Below are 23,027 nucleotides of genomic sequence, written 5' to 3'. Positions count from 1 at the left end.
ACAGGGATGTCTCACATGCACAGCCCTGCTTAAAGACAAAAAAAATAAATAAATAAAAACGCTGCGATAGGTTGTCCTTAACACTAATTCAGGTGGCAATTAGGACTTCATAGTAAAGGAAAACAATAGTATAGCAGATTGCTAACAAACAGATCACTCTTATAAACTCTGCATCTTCCATAATGGTTAATCTTGGGTGGATCTGTGCCTTGATTGGTTAAGAGTCTCTGCAGGGCAGGTGAAAGCACTGTCATTCATTTGCCCACCATGTAAGAGAAACATTTTTATCAGCAAAGTAACAGCTAACAATTATATTACCAGAGCCAAACATGGCGTCCTATCTCAGCACTAATCAAAACACAGCCCATCTGTTCTGTTGTCGCTCTCAAATTGACTGTTTATCTATGGGAAGTGGGTCTGGCTGCTCATGATCATATCCAGTGGAAATACTAATAATGACAATTAAATAGGAACCTTGTCAAACTGAACACCATAAGAGCAAACAGTGTGAGCAAATTAGATCATGAAAATGGTTTAAGTATGTCTTTAAAGGCTCAAAAGCACACCATTTTGTGGTGAAGAAATCTCTTTTCACAATTTATAACATGAACCACAATCACACAAGAACACATATGTGTATGCGTACACACACACATCCTCCAGTGAGCATTAAACATAAACACTCCTCACACTCAATCACACACAGACTAGGACACACACGCACGTACACTTTCCCTTAGCTGTGCTTTTGTGTTTTGTCAGAATTAATGAGAAAAGTTCCCTTGCCCTAGGGGTAATTAGTGTCCTTGGAGTTAAATAAGCTAATACTTAGACACCTCTGGCACAAGCAATTATGTTTGTGTATTGAATAATTGATTCAAAGAAGGGGGAAGGGCTGCTAATCAGATTTGAGCATAATGAATTGATTTAATTAACAGGGGAATCCGTGACTCTCTGGGAAGTGCGCGCATTTATTCAGGAGCAGGAGCGAGCAGAGCGCATAAATTGGGTGAGAAAGGCGGCGCGAGCATGCTGTTAGTAGTTGTCATCCTCAGAATTGGATTTCATGAATATAGTTACAGTTTCGGAGCAAATAAGAACTGGGAGGAACACGTTTATACCCCGACAATAGCTTCTTCGCAGCAGCTCAGAACGGGTGTTTAGAAGACCGTGCGCGATTAGATTTTAGTTAGTCCAATCGTTTTCGTGGCTTCTTTCATTTTCGCATGGAATGCACTGTGGCGTCTCAGTGTAGTTTAGACATCGTTTATTGCGCTCGCGGTTTAGCCCGTGGATAATACTGACGCGTCTGCGTAACCGAACATAACTGGGGGACATCGCATCGAAAATAAATTCAACAATGCAATAACGGACACATATGTTTTTCTATATGTGCATCGATCTCTGAACAGCCCACAACTAGACAGACAAGCCCGTGTAATTTTAAAGCTTGCAGCAGCAGCAACGCGGACGATTATTACATAGTTGTTGCGAAGCATTTTCTTAAGAGACGCGCGTGGCGAGCGCTGAAGTGTGCTGGAGCCGAGAGCGGATCGCCTGGAGCCGGACTCCTCGCTCCTCAGGACGATGGTGTTAGACAAGGAAGAGGGTGAGTAGCCTGGCGATTGTTAGTTGTTTTTGCTCGTTATGACTAAAAAGGGGGGACGATAAAGTGCAGCGATTGGCGTCAATTTTATTTCGGAATGCCACTTTCCTGCTCGAGTTCGTTTGTCATGTCAAACGGGCACGATCGCGAAAGCGCGTGCTACTACGAGAGAATTGGAGACGCGAGAGGCATGCAGAATACGGTACTTCTGTTTTAACATACTGTTACCTGTTTAAAACAGAGAACCGAATCTAACGTCGTTGTTCACCGCAGTATCGGCGCGTGAATAAATCTGAAGTTACGGAGATGTTTTATCAGCAGCGGCTGACCTCCGTTTACAGATGAGTGCATTTGCCCTTAACCCTTACTGATGAGTCTAAATGAGTAGTTTCGGGAGAATTTGTGTGTGTGTGTGGGTGTGTGTGCGTGCTTTGTTAGTCTCTTAATTTGTTACACGATGGTTCCTTTTGTAGACATCGAAACTTTCTTTTTCCCTTTCGGAACTTTTTGGTTCAGGCTTCATGAAAACAACTGCAAGGCGTAAATAATCTGTACTGAATCCCAATTTTGTATTTTTGGCATGTTTCCTTCACAGCGTTTAGGATTAAAGCTGCTTTGACCTAAAAATGCCTTTTCTTTTAATCTTCCATGGAATATATTGTCATTACACACATTTACTAATTTTAGCCAGGGGCCCTTTCCCTTCTAAAGTAATGGCTTGCAATTCAGCCCCATATTTGTGTCTGAAAATGGATATTTCATATCTATTTAAACCAACCATCCTTTCACTAACCCATCTAAAAACCAATAAGGGGATTGCCGTAGAAACATAAATTGGTCTGTCTCGCTCAATCCATGCTGCGCTAATGTACCCAGATTAACTCAATTGTAAATTGTCTCCTTTGGATGTCTGTCTTGCTAAATGTTCCCCATATGATTCAGATTGCTTTTAACAGCTATTGGCTAAGCAATATGGTAAATGTACAAGGTGATGCAAATGGCATTAGTAGGAGAGAATGCACAGGAGCATGTAATGCAGTCAATACTACATTAACAACTGATGCCCAATTACAGAAGCAGGGAGAGTGGCTTTTAGGAGCATTAGGACTTACAGAAAAGCTTAGATCACCTGCTGCTCATTGCCTAAAAGCTTCACCCTTTGCTTGCTGGTGCCGACCAACTGCGCTGGCATTTTGGCAGGCATGGGGATCTCTCTCTCTCTCTCTCTCTCTCTCTCTCTCTCTCTCTCTCTCTCTCTCTCTCTCTCTCTCTCTCTCTCTCACAAAAGGCTGCAGTCTGACTTATCAGTCAATGTATACTATCCTCAAAAGTTCTGTACATCTTTGTGTGAGAGAGAGGGAAAAAATGTCTGCCTAATATGATCTCACCATCTTCATAAAAGCCCTCATATTTGCTCATATCACCCATACCTATGTCTCTATATAAAGTTAACACGAATAGGCCCTTGACACTTGTGAACATCTTGCTGGTGTGTTGATTGTTTAATTTAGATAAGCTCCTTTAAACAAAGTTTTTATTTATTTTTTATATATATATCACAATTCTGAAGATTGGGCTGGTTTGTTTTCCTTGACTATACTTTCTCGATGCATCTCTGACAAACAGTTATCTCTTGCAATAGTGACATTTTCTTGTTACCTTCTCCCCCAAGGCTCTGAAGTACAGTAGGATACAAACCAGTTTTCACAGTTTTGTAGTATGCTTGCATTAGTTTTCTGACCTAACATTCACCCTGAACCTTTACTGGGTTTTTCTTTTTGAAATCAGTTTCTCTGTGAAATATTGGGTCATTCTATGTACAAGCAAATTATGTATTTAGCACAGGCAGTTGAAAGTAGAGTGATTTTGTTGTGAGGCGTGCGTGTCCTTTTGCATGCTCTTGCTATTATACTACTGTTACACTGGACAAGATTGCTGCTTTTCTAAATTATCAACCCTTTTCCCTCCCACATTTCGGGATCACAGGCTTGCCATCAGCTTTGGTCTCTAAAAAATGTTTTATATATAAATATATAGTGTGTGTGTGTGTTGTCGCTGAACACCGTTATAAGGCTATTGTCCAATACCATACAGTACTTGACTAAGTTTTTATCACAACTTGGGTGGGGGAAAATGTGTCAAGGTATAGCACAAGCACAACTCCTTTTCAGTTGTACCTTTAAATAAAAGAAGCTCTCAGTTGACTTAATTCTCTCTGGAGAAATGGCCTATTCAGCTATTTTCTTTTCCTTCAAGGTATTTAAAACTATTTGCATTACTAGGAATAATTGTCTCCTCATTGTGGACTTGTTCAGGATTGATCATTCGCACCGCTGGGCTCCCTAAGAACCTGGGGAATAGAAGAACAGCCTTCTATTCTTCAACCTGATGATAAATTCTTGGTTACTTTTTCCCGTTTAATTTACGAGCCCTGCCTGCCCACCGTCCAAATGCGTGTATTTGAAAAAGCAATGTTTCAAATGAATACTAGACCCCTGATCTCTCTGCTGCTGTAATAAAACTCTGGGCTTCAGGCACCAGTTTTTATTTTGAAATAATAAGAATTGCTTCATTCTTTACTTGAGTTACCATGGTAATTCTGTCTTGTAACAATGTTATATTGATTTAGAGAGTGGACAGTAATATTTCTTTTCTGCTGTTCTCCTTTCTGTGGGTTGATTTCTAATTTCCACTTGGAGATTACTTTTAAGTCTTTTTTTTTTTTTTCTCTTTTTTTTTTTTCTCCTGCTGCAAGGTAATTTTCTCCCTTGTATTTGCTATTTTCTCATCTTATTGGCTTGTTCTTACTCTAAATTAAACTTGCCAATTTCAAATATTGAAATTACATCAATGTTTCTCTCGCCCTGGGTCTCTTGCAATATTGCGCCTGGATTCAGGGCCTAATGCTTGTGTTCCTGCCACTTATATTGCTTCAGCCTGAAGAAATTCCTACTTTATAAACATTTCCTCCTGATGCAATTACGGTCCAATATCTCTGCAAGTGATGTGTCCTTAATGTGGAGATCTGTCATTGCTGTGTGCTTGAATTGGCATGCTCTATTTTGATGGTTTGAATACAGTGCCCCCTTGTATGATGGATTGAAACGTTGCACAGAGGTTGAAATGTTCAACATATAAGGTCATTCTCCCTTTTCAAGAGTATAAAAAGAGACTTTGCATTACACTTTTACCACACTTGTGCATGCGTGTATGTGTACATAATTGGCTATAGTTTTGGAACAAATTAGTCCTCCAGAAATTAGCCAAATCTGACACACTCTCTTTTGGAGACATTTTGGGATGTTTTTATTTGGGAAAATTAAATAGTTTGTTTTTTATTTTTTGTAATTTTTATTCTAAAAATACAAAAGGGTGTGTGTTATTTATAATTAGCTCTATAGAAAAACAGAAATCTATGTACTCATTTAGTTAGCCATGTAAAGTGTGCGCATGTGAGGGCGAGAATAAAACTGACCAAGATTCCACCAGATCTTTGGTGATCAACCAAATGTACAGTTCACCAAACCCATTTCTGTCTGTACCCCAAGGCACTAGATCATTATCAAACTTGTGCTTTCTCTCATCAGTGACTGCAGATTAATAGTATTTTCCATAATTTCTCCAACTCAAAGGGGGCTGAATAAAGAGACGAAGGCTCTAAAGAGAGTGAGAGAGAAAAGTTAGAAGGGGGGAGACGATGCACCTGTCTTTGATGCAAATGGCTGCACTCATCAGAACTGCTCACCAGCTCACTTTCCCTTGTGTTATGTGAGAGCACTTGTATGAAATCCACAGCCTGCACGAGACGAACAACAGACCACACTTTTGCATGTCCAAACACTCTATCAAACATCAAGGAAGCTGGGTAAGGCTCACGTTGCATCCATATGGTCTGTCAAAATGGCATGTATCCATGAGAATTCCTCCCCGTCTTCTATTTACTTGTGAAAAGCTGAAGATATTGGTTCCTCCTTAAATAATTCCGATAAACATGGGATTTTTGAGGAGCTTCAAGGTTGTACAGTCCATCACAGAGGCATTGGAAACACACAAAAAACCTCTTATAATATCCTCAGACATGCTGCCAGTGAAACGAATAGTCATTTTAGGCTGCCTTTTAAAATGTCTTGTGAACAACATTATCTTTCACCTTGAGTCCTGAGACAAATGCAGACAGGTGCAGTGTGAAAGGGAGAGGTGCAGAAAACAATATCCAAGCGTTATACATATGCCATTTACTCGGAGGAATAAAATAAAATCATCAAACCTATACTTTAAATTGGGGGGGGGGACCTTTTCAGTGTTACTTTATCTGTACAAATGTCTGTCCTTTTCTTTTGAAATGGAAGCATTTACAATGGTCGATTCTCCCAATGGACATGCTCCAAGTAATAGTACATATGCTCTGCTGAAAGAGGGATATACAGCTACATACTGATGATTTTACACTAGGTGGTTTTTAATTTACTTTCCTTTGGTCTTTAGACCACATGTTATTCCCTCATGTCACCTTGTCGTAGCACCTCTTGCGTGTCTCACTGCAAGGGTGAGTTGCTTCATCTAGTGTGTGTGTGTGTGTGTGTGTGTGTGCCCACTTTCTCCCTCACACGCTCTGCTTCTCTTGCAGCAGGTCGTCACACTTGGCTCCATTTCATCAGTCCCTCTTCCACTTCTGTTTTTATTTATCTGCTTATTTTTCTCCTTTTATCTCTCTTCTTTGCAGTTGTCCTGTGCAGCTCTAGGAATGTGGCTTTACTGCCGACCTATAGCGCTAACTAAAGAATAGTCCAATGACCTACAGTTCCACACATTTGCGTTATTTCACAAGCAAGTTTTGAATGATACTTGGCATGACCTCGTTTTAAATGGTTCAGCTTTTTTATTTTTATTTTTTTAAATAAAGTACAGGCGGTCATGCTAATGAAATAAATGTCTAGCACATTTAGCTTATGGTCTCGTCCACCCTGCCAGCTCATTCCGTCTGCCAGAGAGACTTTATAAAATCCTCATTAACCTTATCACATTCTGTAACTTGATAAAAGCATTCCTAATGATACCTACACTGATATGCGCATTTGGCTCTAATGAACTTCGAAAGTGCAGCTTGGGGTATCATAGCCATTCATTAGTTTTGCCTTTTTGTTTTATCCCCTTTTCTCCCAGTTTGGAATGCCCAGCTCCCACTACTTAGTAGGTCCTCGGTGGCACGGTTACTCACCTCAATCCAGGCGGCGGAGGACAAGTCTCAGTTGCCTCCGCTTCCAAGACGTCAATCCGCACATCTTATCACTTGGCTCATTGTGCATGACACCGCGGAGACTCTCCGTGTGTGGAGGCTCATGCTATTCTCCATGATCAACGCACAACTTCAAATCAAATCACTTTGTCACACAGCCATATACACAAGTGCAATGGTGTGTGAAATTCTTGGGTGCAGTTCCGATCAACATAGCAGTCGTGACAGTGATGAGACATACCAATTTACAATAACATCAAATTAACACAACACAATTTAAACATCTGTTATACACAATTACACTCAACAATATACAAATAATAACATACACTGTACAGTATACAATATGCTGTTTTTGTTTTTTACTATATAGATACACATTATTCAATAAAAATTAAAAATTAAAATATATATAAAAAAGTGTGTGTGTGTGTGTGTGTGTGTGTGTATATATGTGTGTATAATATATATATGAGAATGTACTGTATTGACATTCAGGCTGTCGGTTGATAGTCAGTTGTTAAGAGAGACATAATATAATAATAATAATAATATAATTTATGACAGTCCGGTGTGAGATATAAGAGTAAGGGTAATAAAGTGCAGTGCTGATGTATTTTGATCGTGGGAGATCAAGAGTTCAGAAGTCTGATTGCTTGGGGGAAGAAGCTATCATGGAGTCGGCTGGTGCGGGTCCTGATGCTGCGATACCGCCTACCTGATGGTAGCAGTGAGAACAGCCCATGGCTTGGGTGGCTGGAGTCTCTGATCCTCCAAGATTTTTTCACACACCGCCTTGTATATATTTCCTGGAGGGAGGGAAGCTCACCTCCGATGATGTGTCTGGCAGTTCGCACCACACTTTGCAGTGCTTTGTGGTTGTGGGCGGTGCTATTGCCGTACCAGGCGGAGATACAGCCAGTCAGGATGCTCTCCACAGTGCAGGTGTAGAACCGTGTGAGGATGTGGCGGTTCATTCCAAACTTCCTCAGCCGTCTCAGGAAGAAGAGGCGCTGATGAGCCTTCTTCACAACGACTTCAGTGTGGACGGACCATGTGAGTTCCTCAGTGATGTGGACACCCAGGAACTTGAAGCTGCTGACTCTCTCCACCGGTGCTCCATTGATGGTGATGGGACTGTGTTCTCTGTCTTTTCTTCTGAAGTCCACCACAAGCTCCTTTGTCTTACTGACGTTGAGGGAGAGGTTGTGCTCCTGACACCAGTGTGTCAGAGTGTGCACCTCCTCTCTGTAGGCTGTTTCATCATTGTCAGTGATCAGACCTACCACCGTCGTGTCATCAGCAAACTTAATGATGGCATTGGAGCTATGTGTTGCCACACAGTCATGTGTGTACAAGGAATACAGTAGTGGGATGAGAACACAGCCCTGCGGGGCTCCAGTGTTGAGGGTCAGTGATGAGATGTTGCTGCCTGTTCTAACCACCTGGCGTCTGCTTGACAGGAAGTCCAGGATCCAGCTGCACAGCGAGCTGTTTAAGCCCAGAGCCCGGAGTTTCTCATCTAGCTTGGAGGGCACTATGGTGTTGAATGCTGAGCTGTAGTCTACAAACAGCATTCTCACATAAGTGTTCTTTTTTTCCAGGTGGGAGAGAGCAGTGTGTATTGTAGATGCAATGGCATCATCAGTGGAGCGGTTGTTGTGGTAAGCAAACTGCAGCGGGTCAAGATTGAGTGGTAATACAGAGCAGATGTAATCTCTGATTAGTCTCAAACATTTGCTGATGATGGGGGTCAGAGCAACAGGACGCCAGTCATTTAAACAAGTTATTTTTGATTGTTTTGGAACAGGCACAATGGTGGATGTTTTAAAGCATGTGGGGACTACAGACAAAGAGAGGGAAAGGTTGAAAATGTCCGTAAAAACACCAGCCAGCTGGTTCGCGCACGCTCTGATGCGGCCCGGAATGCCATCTGGACCCGCAGCTTTGCAGATATTCACCCGTCGGAAGGATCGGGTTACATCCGCTACAGAGACAGAGAGTGAACTAACCTCTGTAGCTTCGGCCGTGAGAGCTCTCTCCGCGAGGGCGGTGTTATTTCCCTCGAAACGAGCATAAAAAGTATTTAGCTCATCCGGTAGAGAGGCAGCGGTGTTCATGGCGGAGTTTTTATTCCCTTTAAAGTCTGTGATGATGTTAATTCCCTGCCACATGCTTCTAGAGTTGGTGGTGTTAAACTGTCCTTAAACTGTCAACTTGCCACGTGCCCCATTGAGGGCGAGAACCGCGACCACGAGGAGGTTACCCCATGTTACTCTACCCTTCCTAGCAACCGGGCCAATTTGATTTGCTTAGGTAAAAAATAAAAAAAAAAGATAAAAAATAAATTATAAAAGAGGTACTAGTCGAAATAATTTGTGGTGATCAATATTATGCCACAAATGCTGTCGATTTAGCTTTACTTGTATTGAACCCAGAATAGTCCTTTTAACAGATGGTTGTGTTTTTCCTTATTGTTATAACTTGTGTTCTTGTTTCTTTAAAATTTAGGGATTTTATTCAGCAATATATTTAATGCTGACTAGGGCATATTATGTTACAAATAAAGGCAACATTTAGGCCTTAGGGGTTTTCCTTTCTATTCGGGCAACATAACTCGTCCCAGCTCAAACAATTTATATATTATAAACTGATAATATATATACCTGGCTGGATTCAATCAGCACACCCTGGATTCAAACTCACGACTCCAGGGGTGGTTGTCGGCATCAATACTCGCTGAGCTACCCAGAACCCCTATTAGTGTTGCCTTAAATAAAATAAATGTTCTACACCTCATCACGCTGTCTTTATACTGTAAATATCATCTGATTCCAACACAGGACAATGAAAAGATGCCAGAAATGGGTTCTGAAAGGTATTTAGACACACACAAAGGAGAAGACTTGGTGCTTTTTGAATGTTTGAGCGAGTGTTATGTGGTTATGAATGATTAATGTGGAAATAGAATCTTGTGGCATAATTGTTACCCGGTCTGTTTATGTATGTGCGTTTCCATCTTGTTATACATTGATCTTCCATTATGCCTATTAGTTGGAAGGCCTTTTTTAATCCCTCCTGAAATGCTCCCTAGATACATATTTGCAAGAGTGTGTTTACTGGAGGACTGCAGGCTCACATTGATGATGGTTGTGCTTTTTTTTTTTTTTTTTTTTTTTTTGGTGCGTTATGTATACATACACACACCACTGTGGCTACATGTTTACTGTGTGCATGAGCACAAGTGTATATCTGTGTCCAGTAGGTTTGCTAATTTGCTGAATGTATTTGCCATATGTTTGTTGAATGTTTGGTTGTGTGCAGCATTTGTAAGTGTGCAGTTGAAGTTCTAGCTCTCTGATTATGGAGCTTATGACTAGTGAATGGTGGAGTGCAGGGGGATGAATTATGAAATGGGAAGTGCTACTTTGCTCAAGAGGTGATTTCGATTAGTCACTCCTGGGGTGAAAAAGGTAGTCAAACTAATGTTTTTGGAGATTGTAATCTCTTAGACACAGTGACCCACCTTACCGCCCCTCAAACCCACACATATTGTGATGTAGACAGGATATTATGGTGCTGTAATTTCAAAAATGAATAACCAGGATCTCTGGAGTCTGTCTTTGTCTTCTGACCAATGAAAATATTTAAGCCTTCATGCTCCCCTCTTTGACTTTATTGCACCAAAGTAAGATGGTATGTATGCTGTTTTTAAAGGAATATTCTGGGTTTTATTAAAATTGTATAAGTTTTTTTACTTGTCCCTCCTTTTTTTAAAAAAAAAAAGCAAAAATCTGTTACAGTGGGGCACTTACAATGGAAGTGAATGGGAGGCCAATTTTTGAACATTTAAAATACTCACCATTTCAAAAGGATAGCCACAAAATAGTGTGTGTGTGTGTGTTAACATGATTTAATTGTAATAAAATCGCTTACTAACCTTCTGTGTGAAGTTCTACCCAAATTTACATCGTTGTCATGATGATGTGATGTCAAACACTAAAACGACTGTAAAATGACTTTAAACAACTTTACAGCTCATAATACATTAGTTATAACAGAATAATTAATGAAAGTGCTTTTACAGGCTTCACATTTCTGCATTTAAACCCTCCAAAAATGGGCCACATTCACTTCCATTGTAAGTGCCTCACTGTAATCCAGATAAAAAATAAATTATAAAGCAAGAGGTACTAGTCGAAATAATTTGTGGTGATCAATATTATGCCACAAATGCTGTCGATTTAGCTTTACTTGTATTGAACCCAGAATAGTCCTTTTAACAGATGGTTGTGTTTTTCCTTATTGTTATAACTTGTGTTCTTGTTTCTTTAAAATTTAGGGATTTTATTCAGCAATATATTTAATGTTGACTAGGGCATATTATGTTACAGATAAAGGCAACATTTAGGCCTTAGGGGTTTTCCTTTCTATTTGGGCAACATAACTCGTCCCAGCTCAAACAATTTATATATTATCAGTTTATAATATATATATATATATATATATATATATATTTATTATTATTATAAACTGATAACAATTTTCATGTAAAGCACTTAATAGTTGGGAGAGAGAAATCCAATATGGCTTGTGTAAACTCATTCCTTCCAAATATTACATGGATATTAATTTTTTTTTTTTTTTTTTTTTTTTAAATTAAAAAAAAAAAAAAAAGGCCACCGGATATATAAAAAGATGCTGTTTTAAAAAAGGACCGGAGGTATGCTGGCAGATGGAAACTCTGTCCACTTAATGAGATACTTTCACAACTCATTGGCTGACCTTCAGTAAATCAAATCTTGAATGCCTAATTAAAGGCAGTGATTGCCAGTTAGTTTGTATTGTTCCTTAAAGGGGAAGGACACAGTATCTGAAAAGTTGGTTTAATCAATGCTCTGCATGAGGGCTCTGATCCATTAGAGTGGCAGTTGTGGTCCAGATGCTTGGCCCTTCTGCTGGGCTTTAATTGAAATTGGAAACCGGACAGGCCACATAATGCTGTGTCCAGCCCTCTTTCTGTAGGCTGCCGATTATTTATTTTATTTATTTTTTTTTCTTTCCTTTTTTGACTCGCATAAAACGTGACCATCTCCCATGCACGGTTGGAGCTTATAATGGAGTGGCCATTCTATTTAACTCTTGAGTTCTCCAGCTATGTCAGTAACCTTGGATAGTCTATCTACTCAATCATACCACTCTCAGTTCTGCTATGGAGAATTTTTCACAAATATACATGCACACACCAATCAGCCACAATTTTAAAACCACCTGCCTAATATTGTGTAGGTCTGAAATACTCAAACCAGCACATCTGGTACCAACAATCATCCATGCGATTTATCTAATCAGCCAATTGTGTGGCTGCAGTGCATACAATCATGCTGATATGGGTCAGGAGCTTCAGTTAATGTTCACAACCATGAGAATGTGGGAAAAAATGTGATCTCAGTGATTTTGACTATGGCATGATTGTTGATGCCAGAAAGGCTGGTTTGAGTATTTCTGTAACTGCTGATCTCCTGGGATTTTCACACACAACAATCTCTAGAATTTATTCCAAATGGTGCCAAAAACAAACATCCAGCGAGCTGCAGTTCTGTGGATGGAAATGCCTTGTTGATGAGAGAGGTCAATGGAGAATGGCCAGACTGGTTAGAACTGACAAAGCCTACGGTAACTCGGATAACTGCTCTGTACATTTGTGGTGAGAAGTATTGCATCTCCGAGTGCTATTCTGAGATGTGGGTTGGCACCGTTTTGGCGACACGAGGGGGACCTACACAATAATAGGCAGATGGGTTTAATGTTGTGGCTGATCGGTGTATACACGCACAACAACAAACTCATGGGCTCCAGATACTGTAGACAGTAATCTGGTCATTGTGTAGTCACAAGAATGAAAAATGAGTGTCTGAACATCTATTCAGATTGACACTTGAAACAAGCCCTCAAGTTCACATTTCTCCTATGATTTGCGGGGAACTGTAACATCAGAACGGCTTATCACTTACACTTGCAGTAAAATGACAATATATCTCCCTTAACCATTAACGCCACAGAATATCTACCTGATTAAGTCAAGTACTAGTCCCCAGTCTACTTTGCCTGACCAAAAATCCTGGGGGGAAAAAGTGTAACTGTTGCAATCCAAACCCTGCTTCATTATTTACCCCATAAGGAGATGGGCATCCGAGAGAGTGCTCAAATGACAGAGGACTCGCACACCAAACAAATGCCCCCATGGTGGATTTGCATTATTCAACATTACACAGGGCCCAAATGGAGTTTTTGCTGCATGCCGTTTCCTCCATTTCCAAAGTCTGCAGCCTGGTTCTGAATGGCACACCTGTCTGGCAGATCTTTTGAAACACTAAATGTGCAGTAATTGCTGGGGAGAAGGGAATTTCATACATCACTCCCTAACCTTGGGAGTGACAAACTTTAGAAGGCCCACATTTATGCCTAGCCAAATGCATTTTTAATGTCGGCTAAATGTGTTGGGGCATCACTTTGTGACTGATGGCGGAAAGCGGCTCTGACAGTGCTAATGGTTAAATTCTTGCAAGGAGTCATGAAGTAGCAGATAAGATTGTTGCCCTTTTTTTTTCCTCAAAGTCTGAAAAGATCTAGAGGGAGAATAGATGGATTTATTCCTTTTATTCAGATGCAAATGCAATCTGTGGGAATAGAGGGAAAAATGAATTGAGTTCATATATATGAAGAGTCATTCATCAGCGGGGATATTGACAGTTTGTGCCTTCTGGAGCAGTAAATGTGATGCAGTCTCAGAAATTTGTTTGCACGAAGACCTAAAACAAACGTGCACTTGGAGTCTACCGTAGAAAGCAACCAAACAGGTGAGATCACACACTGATTAGCTGCATCTGAATTTGCATGCTTTTGAGTATGTACTGCATTTGATGAAGAATGTGCTACATAACTTGGCCGCTGAGATATATATATTTTTTTTTTTTTTTTTTTTTTTTTTTTTTTTTTTTAGATATGCAGGCGAGTAGTATGAATACATTCCCAGACATGTTACATACAGGAACGTGGGCATTGTCCTGTGACCCAAATATTTTAAGTAGTAACAACAACTGTAAAAATAATTTACAGGTACTCTGGTTATGTTAAAGTACAATTTAACGAGTAACCACTTTCTTGGAATTTATAGCACTTGTAGTTGAAGAGTCACCTGACTCGTGGTTTTTAAAATTCAGTGTTCTGAATATTACATCTTTTCAGCTCCCATGACATTATGGTATAGCAAAGTGTCCATAGGATGTGCACTTTAGAATCTCTAGAATCATCTGAAGAATTTTCACCGACTGTTTTACGAATAAGGATTCGGACATCCTACTCTTTCGATATGTTGCTTTTGGCATATTATATACTGTAGTACGGAAGTTGGCATACTCTAGACTTGGATTGTTCGTTTTTGGTCTTTGGAAATGCCACAATTTGAATGCCCCCCCCCCCCCCATCATCTTTATCACAAGCTTTTCTGATGCTGGCCTGTCAACGGCTCACCTTCCAAAGCTGTTTTCTTACCATACTAGCAAACGAGAGCCAGTGTTGGAACAAGTTACCTCCTGCAATAACTGCCACCTCTCCGAAATAAGCAGTAATGAATTTAACTAGCTGTCGCATATCTCTGATACATTTTCTTTTAATTAACCCCATGTGAATAAATTAAAATTATAGGGGAAAGAAGTGTAAAGGGGAATAAATAAATAAATAGCATGCACACAAGCTAAAGTTGTTATCCATTAATTGAAATCGCATCTGTTAGCCAAAGCTTTAGCAGGGCACCAGGAGCTAACAATGTGTGTAGTAAACCTCTCAATCTCCTTGAGTGCACATGCCACATATTTGGTTACAAACTGGTAATTACAAGGGTATTATGCTATAAATGTGGTTTGAGGATATTCTAGTGTCCCCATAATTCAAATCTTTAAAAAAAAAAACATATATATATATATATATATATATATATATATATATATATATATGCAGAATGTTTGTGAGGATTAGTTTTAGGGTCAGGGGATAGAATTTATAGTTCGTACAGTATAAAAATCATTGTCTATGGAGAGTCCTCATAAGGATAGCCGCACGAGAGAGCGTGTGTGTGCGCGTGTGTGTGTGTGTGTGTGTGTGTGTGTGTGTGTGCGCGCGCGCCTTTTGGGTCAAAGTGTTGACTGCAAGTGTAATAAGTGCACCTCTGACGTGATGGAAATGACCGGCAGGGTTTGGAGAAAAGAAACCCCTTTTCCAGGCCCCACTTTTCCCAGACTCCCGACACTGCTGCTCTTGAAGCCGGGCCAGTATTTTTGCAGGCCTAATGCGGCTGCCTCATTTGTAATTATGCTCGGGGAAAGTGGCTGCTGACCGCAGGGGTCAGGACACTTGTAACATGTGAAAAGCGCAATTATTTGCGGAGACGAAACCCTTTCCTTATCCCGGGCAGTGCCAGGATCATTGCGAGGGAGCAGTGCTGCTGCGTTTCACCAGGGCTTATTAGTGGCAGTAGGCTGCTTAAGTTTGCAAAAGTGTATCACATTACTGAACCGCACCCTCGTTCCAACTACACTGGTCATGTTGGCCTGGTTTCTCAGTTTTTAACTTTCTCTCTCTCTTCCTCTTTCCTTTGGTCAAATGTACTCCTTAACCCAACTTTTCTTGAGTGTTAATTACATCGTAATCATTGCAGGTAGAAATGGGCCATATCTGATTTCACAATTACTTTATCTGCCCATAAGCTATATAGCGGTACATATTATCCCACTGTGTGCTTAAGTACATGACATCCACCGAACACATGAATCAGTATATACCAGACTCTGGGTTGCTGTAGAGTTTTTAAAATCAAATTTAAGACTTTGGTATCCCCATACCAAAACAAACCCACACAATCTCAAAATAAATCATGTAATCACAGACTCTTACTTAAACTGGCAGGGTCACACATTCAATAAAGCCTAAACATTGCTTATTAGTAAAACAGGGTAGGATATAGATGCAAGTTTAAAATACTTAAGACATGTTTTCCGCATCACATTAAAATAGGTTTATGTACAGTACCATTATATAAATAAATACAAATTAGAGGTAGACCAATATAGGATTTTGCTGATATGATAATGAGTTGAAAGGCAATTAATCTGCCAACTGTAAAGTTGGAAGCCTATATAACATTTTCTTAGCCTTCCTGTGATGGGGAGGGCCAGACAGAGGCTACAAGAGCCCAAATTGAATTAAATTCCAGATGCAGTTTATGGTGCAACCAAAATGCCAATAGCCAAATTTGATTCATAGTGCAGAACTTAATTTTAAAAGCTGAAATACACCGGGGACTCTTATTTTGAAATGTTTGCGCTTCACTGCATCCAGCTGCTCACTCAAACGAATAATGGAAATAAAATGTGCTCTCCTACAATAAGCTACAGCGTATTAAAATATAAACAATTAAAAGTAAACATTGTTATATTTCATCAACACTATCATCATTATCAACAGGTGATCGCTTGTTATTTCCGATATGGCCTAATGATTGCAAACTGCTTAGCAACAGCTGGATGCACTCACAAGCCCCCGCATGCGAGGAGAAAATACAGAAAGACGCAGCGCATGCATTTATTTAAATTGTATTATTTTGAAATTTTGATAATCGCATTAGGTCATATCATGATTCCTGCACCCAAATTTAAGACCTCTTTAAATGATAATTAAGACTTTTTTGTATCATTTAATATATTTAAGACTTTATGACCTTAAATTCAGTTTTCCAAAATTTAAGACATTAAGGATCCGTGGAAACCCTGCAGACTGTTCTGGTCTGAGCTTATCAAGAAGGATCAACTGTCTTATTCATTTTGTTTGTTTCAGCTGGCATATTCTACCTGACATTTTTACCAGATGTGTTTTGTCTGGGCAGTAAAGGAGAATAAGTGTGTCTACTGGCTCAATTGCAGTAATGATGTGACTGATTGAAAGGAACTGATTCACGCAGACAATGGCAGAACACCAGCTTTAACTCCCCATTAACCTCAATGGTGGAAGGCTGATAAATTCTAGTGCAGACTGCCATGGTCGCAGCATTTACAGGGTGCACACACACTGAACTGGCTCTTGCCTGTACAGACATGCAGGCAACATTTGGTTTATTATAAAGATCGTAGTTATTTGTAATTCAGGATGCCTTTCTAGTGTTAATTATGTAGTTTTCATGCAAATTTGGCAGCACTGTTTGGAACCAGATTAATTCTAATCATGTATCAACATTTAAAGATGCGCATAGACGTTTAAGTCTGGAATTCATTTGAAAGAGAAAAACAAATCATGCATTTCAATTACATCTTGTACAGTATAGTCATAATGTAAGCAAAATTAAACTTCAAATCTGCTGATAACACAACCCAGGCTTATCTTTAAAAGTCTAGTCATGGCGCTTTTGAAACTTTTATACCTTCACACACCCAAAAGCAGGATTAGCGATCTTCAGGAAAAAGTTCCTTACCATCCACCATGCTGTTATCATGAATACTGTGGCTGGCAGCACTATTTCAAATGGGTACCATTTCATTTTAAAGACCTTAAGTAAAATATCAGCATCTCATCCGTTCAGCAAGGAAATCTGTAATTCAGGACTAGATCTGCCCACTCTCGGGGCAAATTGGAAGTCCTTATCAAGTCCACAGAGATCATCTTCATCACATGCCTTGGAGACATGTCGTTAATATCATCACAGACCTCTCCCTTCGCTGTCACCACCAAGACTTCCTTCTGGGAAATGGTTGAGCTCAAAGACCACAACCTCCCATGGCTTGATTAGCTTTTATTTGTCACACTGTGGCCTTCTGGTCCAATCTGTCTCAACCACACTCCTCTCCAGCACACAATCTCCTGCCTCTTTTTACAGTACTACCTTAAACCAATGAGCGTATCTAAGCTAATACGGTTTTTATTATCAGGCTTATATTGCCAGGCTCAACAATCTATATTAATATACCACTATTTGGCCATTTTGACATCAGTATAGGCCAATAACAGTGTCTGCTTGCTTGATTAAAAGTGGTTGTTCCCCCTTGTGTTAGTTCCAAATGTTATTGCTTCAACAAACAATTCACCCAGAAATTATGATTTTGTCATTAAGTCTCATTTGTTTTTCCAAACACAGATGACTTTCTGTCCTCCAAGAAAACAAAAACAAAGATTTTAGGCAACATGTTAGCATCAGTCACCATTCACTTTCATTGTAATAAAAAAAAAAAAAAATGCAATCAATGGAAGTGAATGGTAACTGAGACTGAACATGCTGCCTAATATCTCCTTTTCTGTCAATGGAAGAAAGAAATACAGGTTTGGAACATATTTTTGGTGAACTCACCTGTCATTAAAAAAAAAAATTTTGGCACTGATTTTTGTGTACTACTCTGGAATGGAATATATTTTATTGTCCCCATGGGAAAATTTGGTTTGGACTCGGTGTTTGTATTTCCAAGACACCTGTTAAAATTTACAATCATCTATACAAACCATACAGTACCTACACACAATGTAAACTTACAAGCACCCAATGCAATAACATGTTCAAGAATGATCATTAAGCATTTTGACTGCAGCCACAAATGAGTTCTTAAACCTATGCAATTTGCTTTGTGAAACTTTATAACATCTACCAGAAGGTAAAAGGTTATAACAAGAATGAAGTACATGGAAAGGATCACACAAAATTTGTCTTGCTTCCCTTAGTGTACACTGTTCATAAAGAGACTGGATATTGTAATTATCTTTGTGACCTGTCAATTTCATAGTAATTCATAGTAAGTGTTAACCTTGATTTTAACTTCACTAGTGTTTAATATTTTGGACAACCCTTCCCTGATCCATGCATACATTGCTGCTGTCATAACCAGAGCCTGTCATACATGAAAGTCATACCAACAGCTTTGTGACAGATGACTGCCTGTAATCCCTCATGCTGTAGTCCAAGTCTCCAGCATATTGTCCTTCTAAATTGGTCCCTTTCTCAGATGTTTTGAGGTCATGCTCACGATTTATGCCATTTGAGTTTCATTTAAGGGAATTGCGTGATCCATATGCAGACTTTCATAAAGCACAAAGCCGTGTTGATACTTTAGTTGAACGTCTAATTGGCTTTTATCTGCAACCTATAGATATCGTAAATGTTCCGGAATTTGACAATGAATCTATTAACTTAAGACCATGGAGCCGGTCTGTTGGAATAGCAATATGAGTGCAAAAAGCATCGCCCAATCAGTCTCTCTTCCTTCTCACATCCAACCCTAATCACCTGCTCCCACGGAGAGGCCTCACACAGAAGTGTCCAGCTAATTGATCAAATCTATTACAGTGACCCTGCTCTACAGTGAGCTCTGGATTTCAAAAAGTGTCCAATACCTCCCACTGACCTAAAACCCATAATAAATTCATATATTAAAAACAAACGACAAACTGAGTGGGATCCATGCACCATGAACAAACTCTATGAAATCAGCCCTGTTGTTGGCAAAAGAAGTTCCTCTCTGTTTTCAAATCGCTGGGACCAGATCGTCTACACCCGCTGTCGAATAGGTCACTCCAGGATGACAAGTTTTTAATATTGGGAGAAGATTCACCAGCATGTACCTTCTGCCAGAATCCATTATCCCTGAAACATGTTTTATTAGACTGTACTGGTCTTAACCCCCGTGAGAAACCTTTTTTTTATTCAGTCAGCACTCTGGAAGAAATTTTTAACAAAGTCAAACCGAACGCAATTTTAGAGTATTTAGGAAAAATAGATTTTAAAAACCTTTTATAGAATTCCTTACACATTTCTCGCCATGGAAATAGCCATAGAAGCTGGCATGGCGTTACAAACAAACAAACAAACAGTGAGCTCTGCATCGTCATGATTGCCAGTTGTGGGCAAATCTCATGGAACCCGTCAAGAAAGCCGATACAAAAAAGTATGAAATTGTTTTGCATAAATATATAATATTTTATATATAATGCCTTAAAGACTTATGGATTACTTTTATGCTGAAGTTTCATTTTTAGTTTAGCAGATGAAAGAAAACATTAAGATGTTTTGCTTTGTGGTATTATTTTCAGGACACTTAATAGAATAGTTCACTGAAATGTTGAAATTGAATTTGAATATTCTCTCATCATTTACTCACCCTTATGCCATCCCAGATGTGTATGACTTTCTTTCATCCGCTAAACAAAAAACACAAAAACAAAAAAAAAAAACATATTTTTTCAAGAATTTCACAGCTCTTTTGGTCCATACAATGCATTGAATGGTTGCCAAACTTTTTACGCTCAAAATCGTATAAATCAGCATAAAAGTAATTCATAAGACTCCAGTGGTTAAATCCATATCTTCAGAGGCGATATGATTGGTGTGGGTGAGAAACAGATCACTTTTACTTCTTGTGTTTTTGGTGATTCACATTCTTACACCTACTGGGCAGAGAGAAGAATTTCAAGCAAAGAAGGATTTAAATATTTATTTGTTTCTCATCCAAACCTATCATATGACTTCTGAAATCATGGATTAAAACACTGGAGTCAGTATGGATTATTTATGCTGTCTTTTTGCTTTTTGGAACGTCAATTTGGCACCCATTCACTTGCATTTTATGGAGCCACAGTTTCACTTACAGCTGAAATATTCCTCAAATCATAATTTTTGCTCTGTAGAAGAAAGTCATACACATCAGGGATGCCATGAGGGTGAGTAAATGATGAGAGAATTTTCTTTTTTGGGTGCACTACCCCTTTAAGCACGTTTTATCCCCAAATTCTCTTTACAGCAATGCATCTAGATGGTTTACAATAGCTTTTACTATTCCTAATGTTTTCAACGATGATTGTCATTACCATAACGCTGTAATTTTTTACTTTATTACAGTAAAAATATGCTGTTATTATTTATACATATTAATACAATTATAATTTATTAACTCTGCAAAAGTGAAAGGCAGTACCAATGGAATACTACTATGATTTATAAAAACTTATGAATTTAAATAATATATACATTTCACAATGTGGTAATGAGTATCATAATAAAGGGGTTTTCTTGCATGGAAAACAAAATGACATTCATCTCGTGTTTGCTGCATTATACGTGCTAAATATGCTTCTCATTTGAGATGTTTGTGCATCGTGACCGCCCCTTAAAGCCTAGTTTTCATGCGAGTGTGGTCAGTGTGGCGTGACTCGCATGAACCATCACAGAACCACTTGTGCAAGGGATCCTCTCTGTTGTACTATTTTGACATTCACCAAAATAAAGTTTTTTTTCAAATGCACTTAATCACCCTTACTAAAATGGATCATCATTTTCCAGCAGTGAGAGTAAATGTGGTATTTAAAAAAAAAAAAACAGAACCAGGGCCATAAATAGAGGGAGGGCAAGGTGGGCAGCTGGGGTGAGAGGGGGCCCGCAACGGTCGACCAAACGAAACCAAAAAAATTACTGCGGGCCCTAGGGGTGATGAAAAATGACCAAAGCCCCCCAAGGATGGGGCCCGACAGTTTCTTTGCACTGGGGCCCACAAGATCCAAGTTACGCCACTGAGTAGAACACTTTACTTAGTTGGGACTTTGCTTGTGAATATGTTTGTTTCCCACTCAATAGCAGATTTTATTTCATCAGGCTCCTTTGTATATTAATTAAATTCAATTAGCATGTGGATGACTGTATATGTCAGTCTCCACCAAAGGCAATTTTTGACCCTGTAATAACCATATTTATTGCACTGTGGTAATGGGGGGGTATGCATAATTGTCATAAAAATAATATCATGATGTAAAGTCTTAATGGCCCTAAAATAGGCTTAATTTTCTATATTCAAAATCATAAACAGATTAAGAAAATTGTTTTGGAGTAAAATAGGACCAGGACATTTTCTTGACAGGTTTCGTGAGAATCACCCATGTGCTCATTAAGACTAAACACAAAATACAATAGAAGAGAAAGAATCAGACCACAAAGAAAAAGAAATGGATCTACTTTTCCTCATAGTTTTTCCCAAAGTTGCATCTGCTGTGAAAATGTGATAATTGTGCTGTAATGCTTTAAAATGATTCCTTGAATTTTTCATCGCCCTAAACCTTAAATACATCAAAAGGGAACTCCATTGATTTGATTTTTTGATATCTGCAAAAATGGAACTTGAAATGAAGGCCCACATAGAAATCGGATCCTATCTTTATAATGGAAAGTACATGGTCTGACAGTTTCAAATGCAAAAACCTATCTGTACATATTCAACTGAGATAAGGTCTTTAAAGGGTGGATGGGCAGAAAAGAGGAGGATGACAGGGAGCATTCCAATTATTAATAGCAAATTATTTTCTTCCCTCCCTGTGAAAAATGTTTGACAAGCCAAATGCTTCCTCTTGAAGGAAAAAATGGGTCTACTGTTAAAATATGAATCAAGTGGCGGATAGCAGGATATGCTTTTTTGTGACATGGAATGACACAGGAAGGTCAGCAGCACTTGTATCAGTTAAATGGATTGGATTAAGTGGGAGCTGCCTCCACAGTTTGCGTCTCCGTTTTATAATGTTGCCTTTTTTGTTCTGCAGGACAAAAATGGGGGAAGGGTCTACCAGCAAGATTCCAGGCTGTGCAAAAAGTGATGACAGGTGCAGTCTTCTGTATAAACCCAAAAAATACTGACATACTGATGTCAGAGTCAACATTATACACTTTTATTCAGTCATTGGCTCTGTCATTTTAGATTTAGAACACGGTGATGCTAAATGGGGGGGTTCTAAAAGAAAATCCAGCTAGCTGTCTTTGAAAGAGACAATAAGAGGTTTCTCTGATTAGCCCAGACAGTATATAGCACTAGGCACAACTCAATATTGAAGGTTGCTCCAACTGGTGAGGCACTGAGAGAGAGTTAGCAGGCTTGGATGTGTTGTGGATGTGGCTTAAACCAATTACATGTGGTTCTCCTGAGGTGGGGGAAACGACCTTTGTGTATAATTAGTTCTCTTATTTAAAAGCAAAGGTTTTGAATAGAATAACTAATTAGCTGTCATAAAAGGCAAATTAAAGATTTTTGTGCCATTCCTTGGGGAGCTGAAAGAGCCTGATTCCCAAGCTTGTTCTTTTTCTTTCTCTCTCTTTCTCTCTCTCTCTCACAGACACAC

The 23,027-nt window shown here is 39.2% G+C and overlaps 1 protein-coding gene across 3 annotated transcripts in view; it reads left to right on the top strand.

Annotated features, from left to right (window-relative positions):
* The first annotated feature begins 1,020 nt into the window (after positions 1-1,020).
* LOC127415284 (rhombotin-1) overlaps positions 1,021-23,027 on the top strand; it is a 43,362-nt gene continuing 21,355 nt past the window's right edge. Inside the window, exons 1-2 of one of the 3 annotated variants that reach the window (XM_051654017.1) lie at positions 1,021-1,609; positions 22,455-22,514. In XM_051654017.1, coding sequence (XP_051509977.1) covers positions 1,588-1,609; positions 22,455-22,514 — 82 coding nt within the window. In that variant the 5' untranslated portion in view covers positions 1,021-1,587. Of the gene's footprint in view, positions 1,610-5,440; positions 5,472-22,454; positions 22,515-23,027 lie in introns of those variants that run through there. The other 2 variants (XM_051654088.1, XM_051654136.1) reach the window with 2 other exon arrangements.

Source organism: Myxocyprinus asiaticus, chromosome 1, assembly GCF_019703515.2.
Source record: "Myxocyprinus asiaticus isolate MX2 ecotype Aquarium Trade chromosome 1, UBuf_Myxa_2, whole genome shotgun sequence".
NCBI classification, from domain to species: domain Eukaryota; kingdom Metazoa; phylum Chordata; class Actinopteri; order Cypriniformes; family Catostomidae; genus Myxocyprinus; species Myxocyprinus asiaticus.
This window is presented reverse-complemented; position numbering and strand designations above follow the sequence as displayed.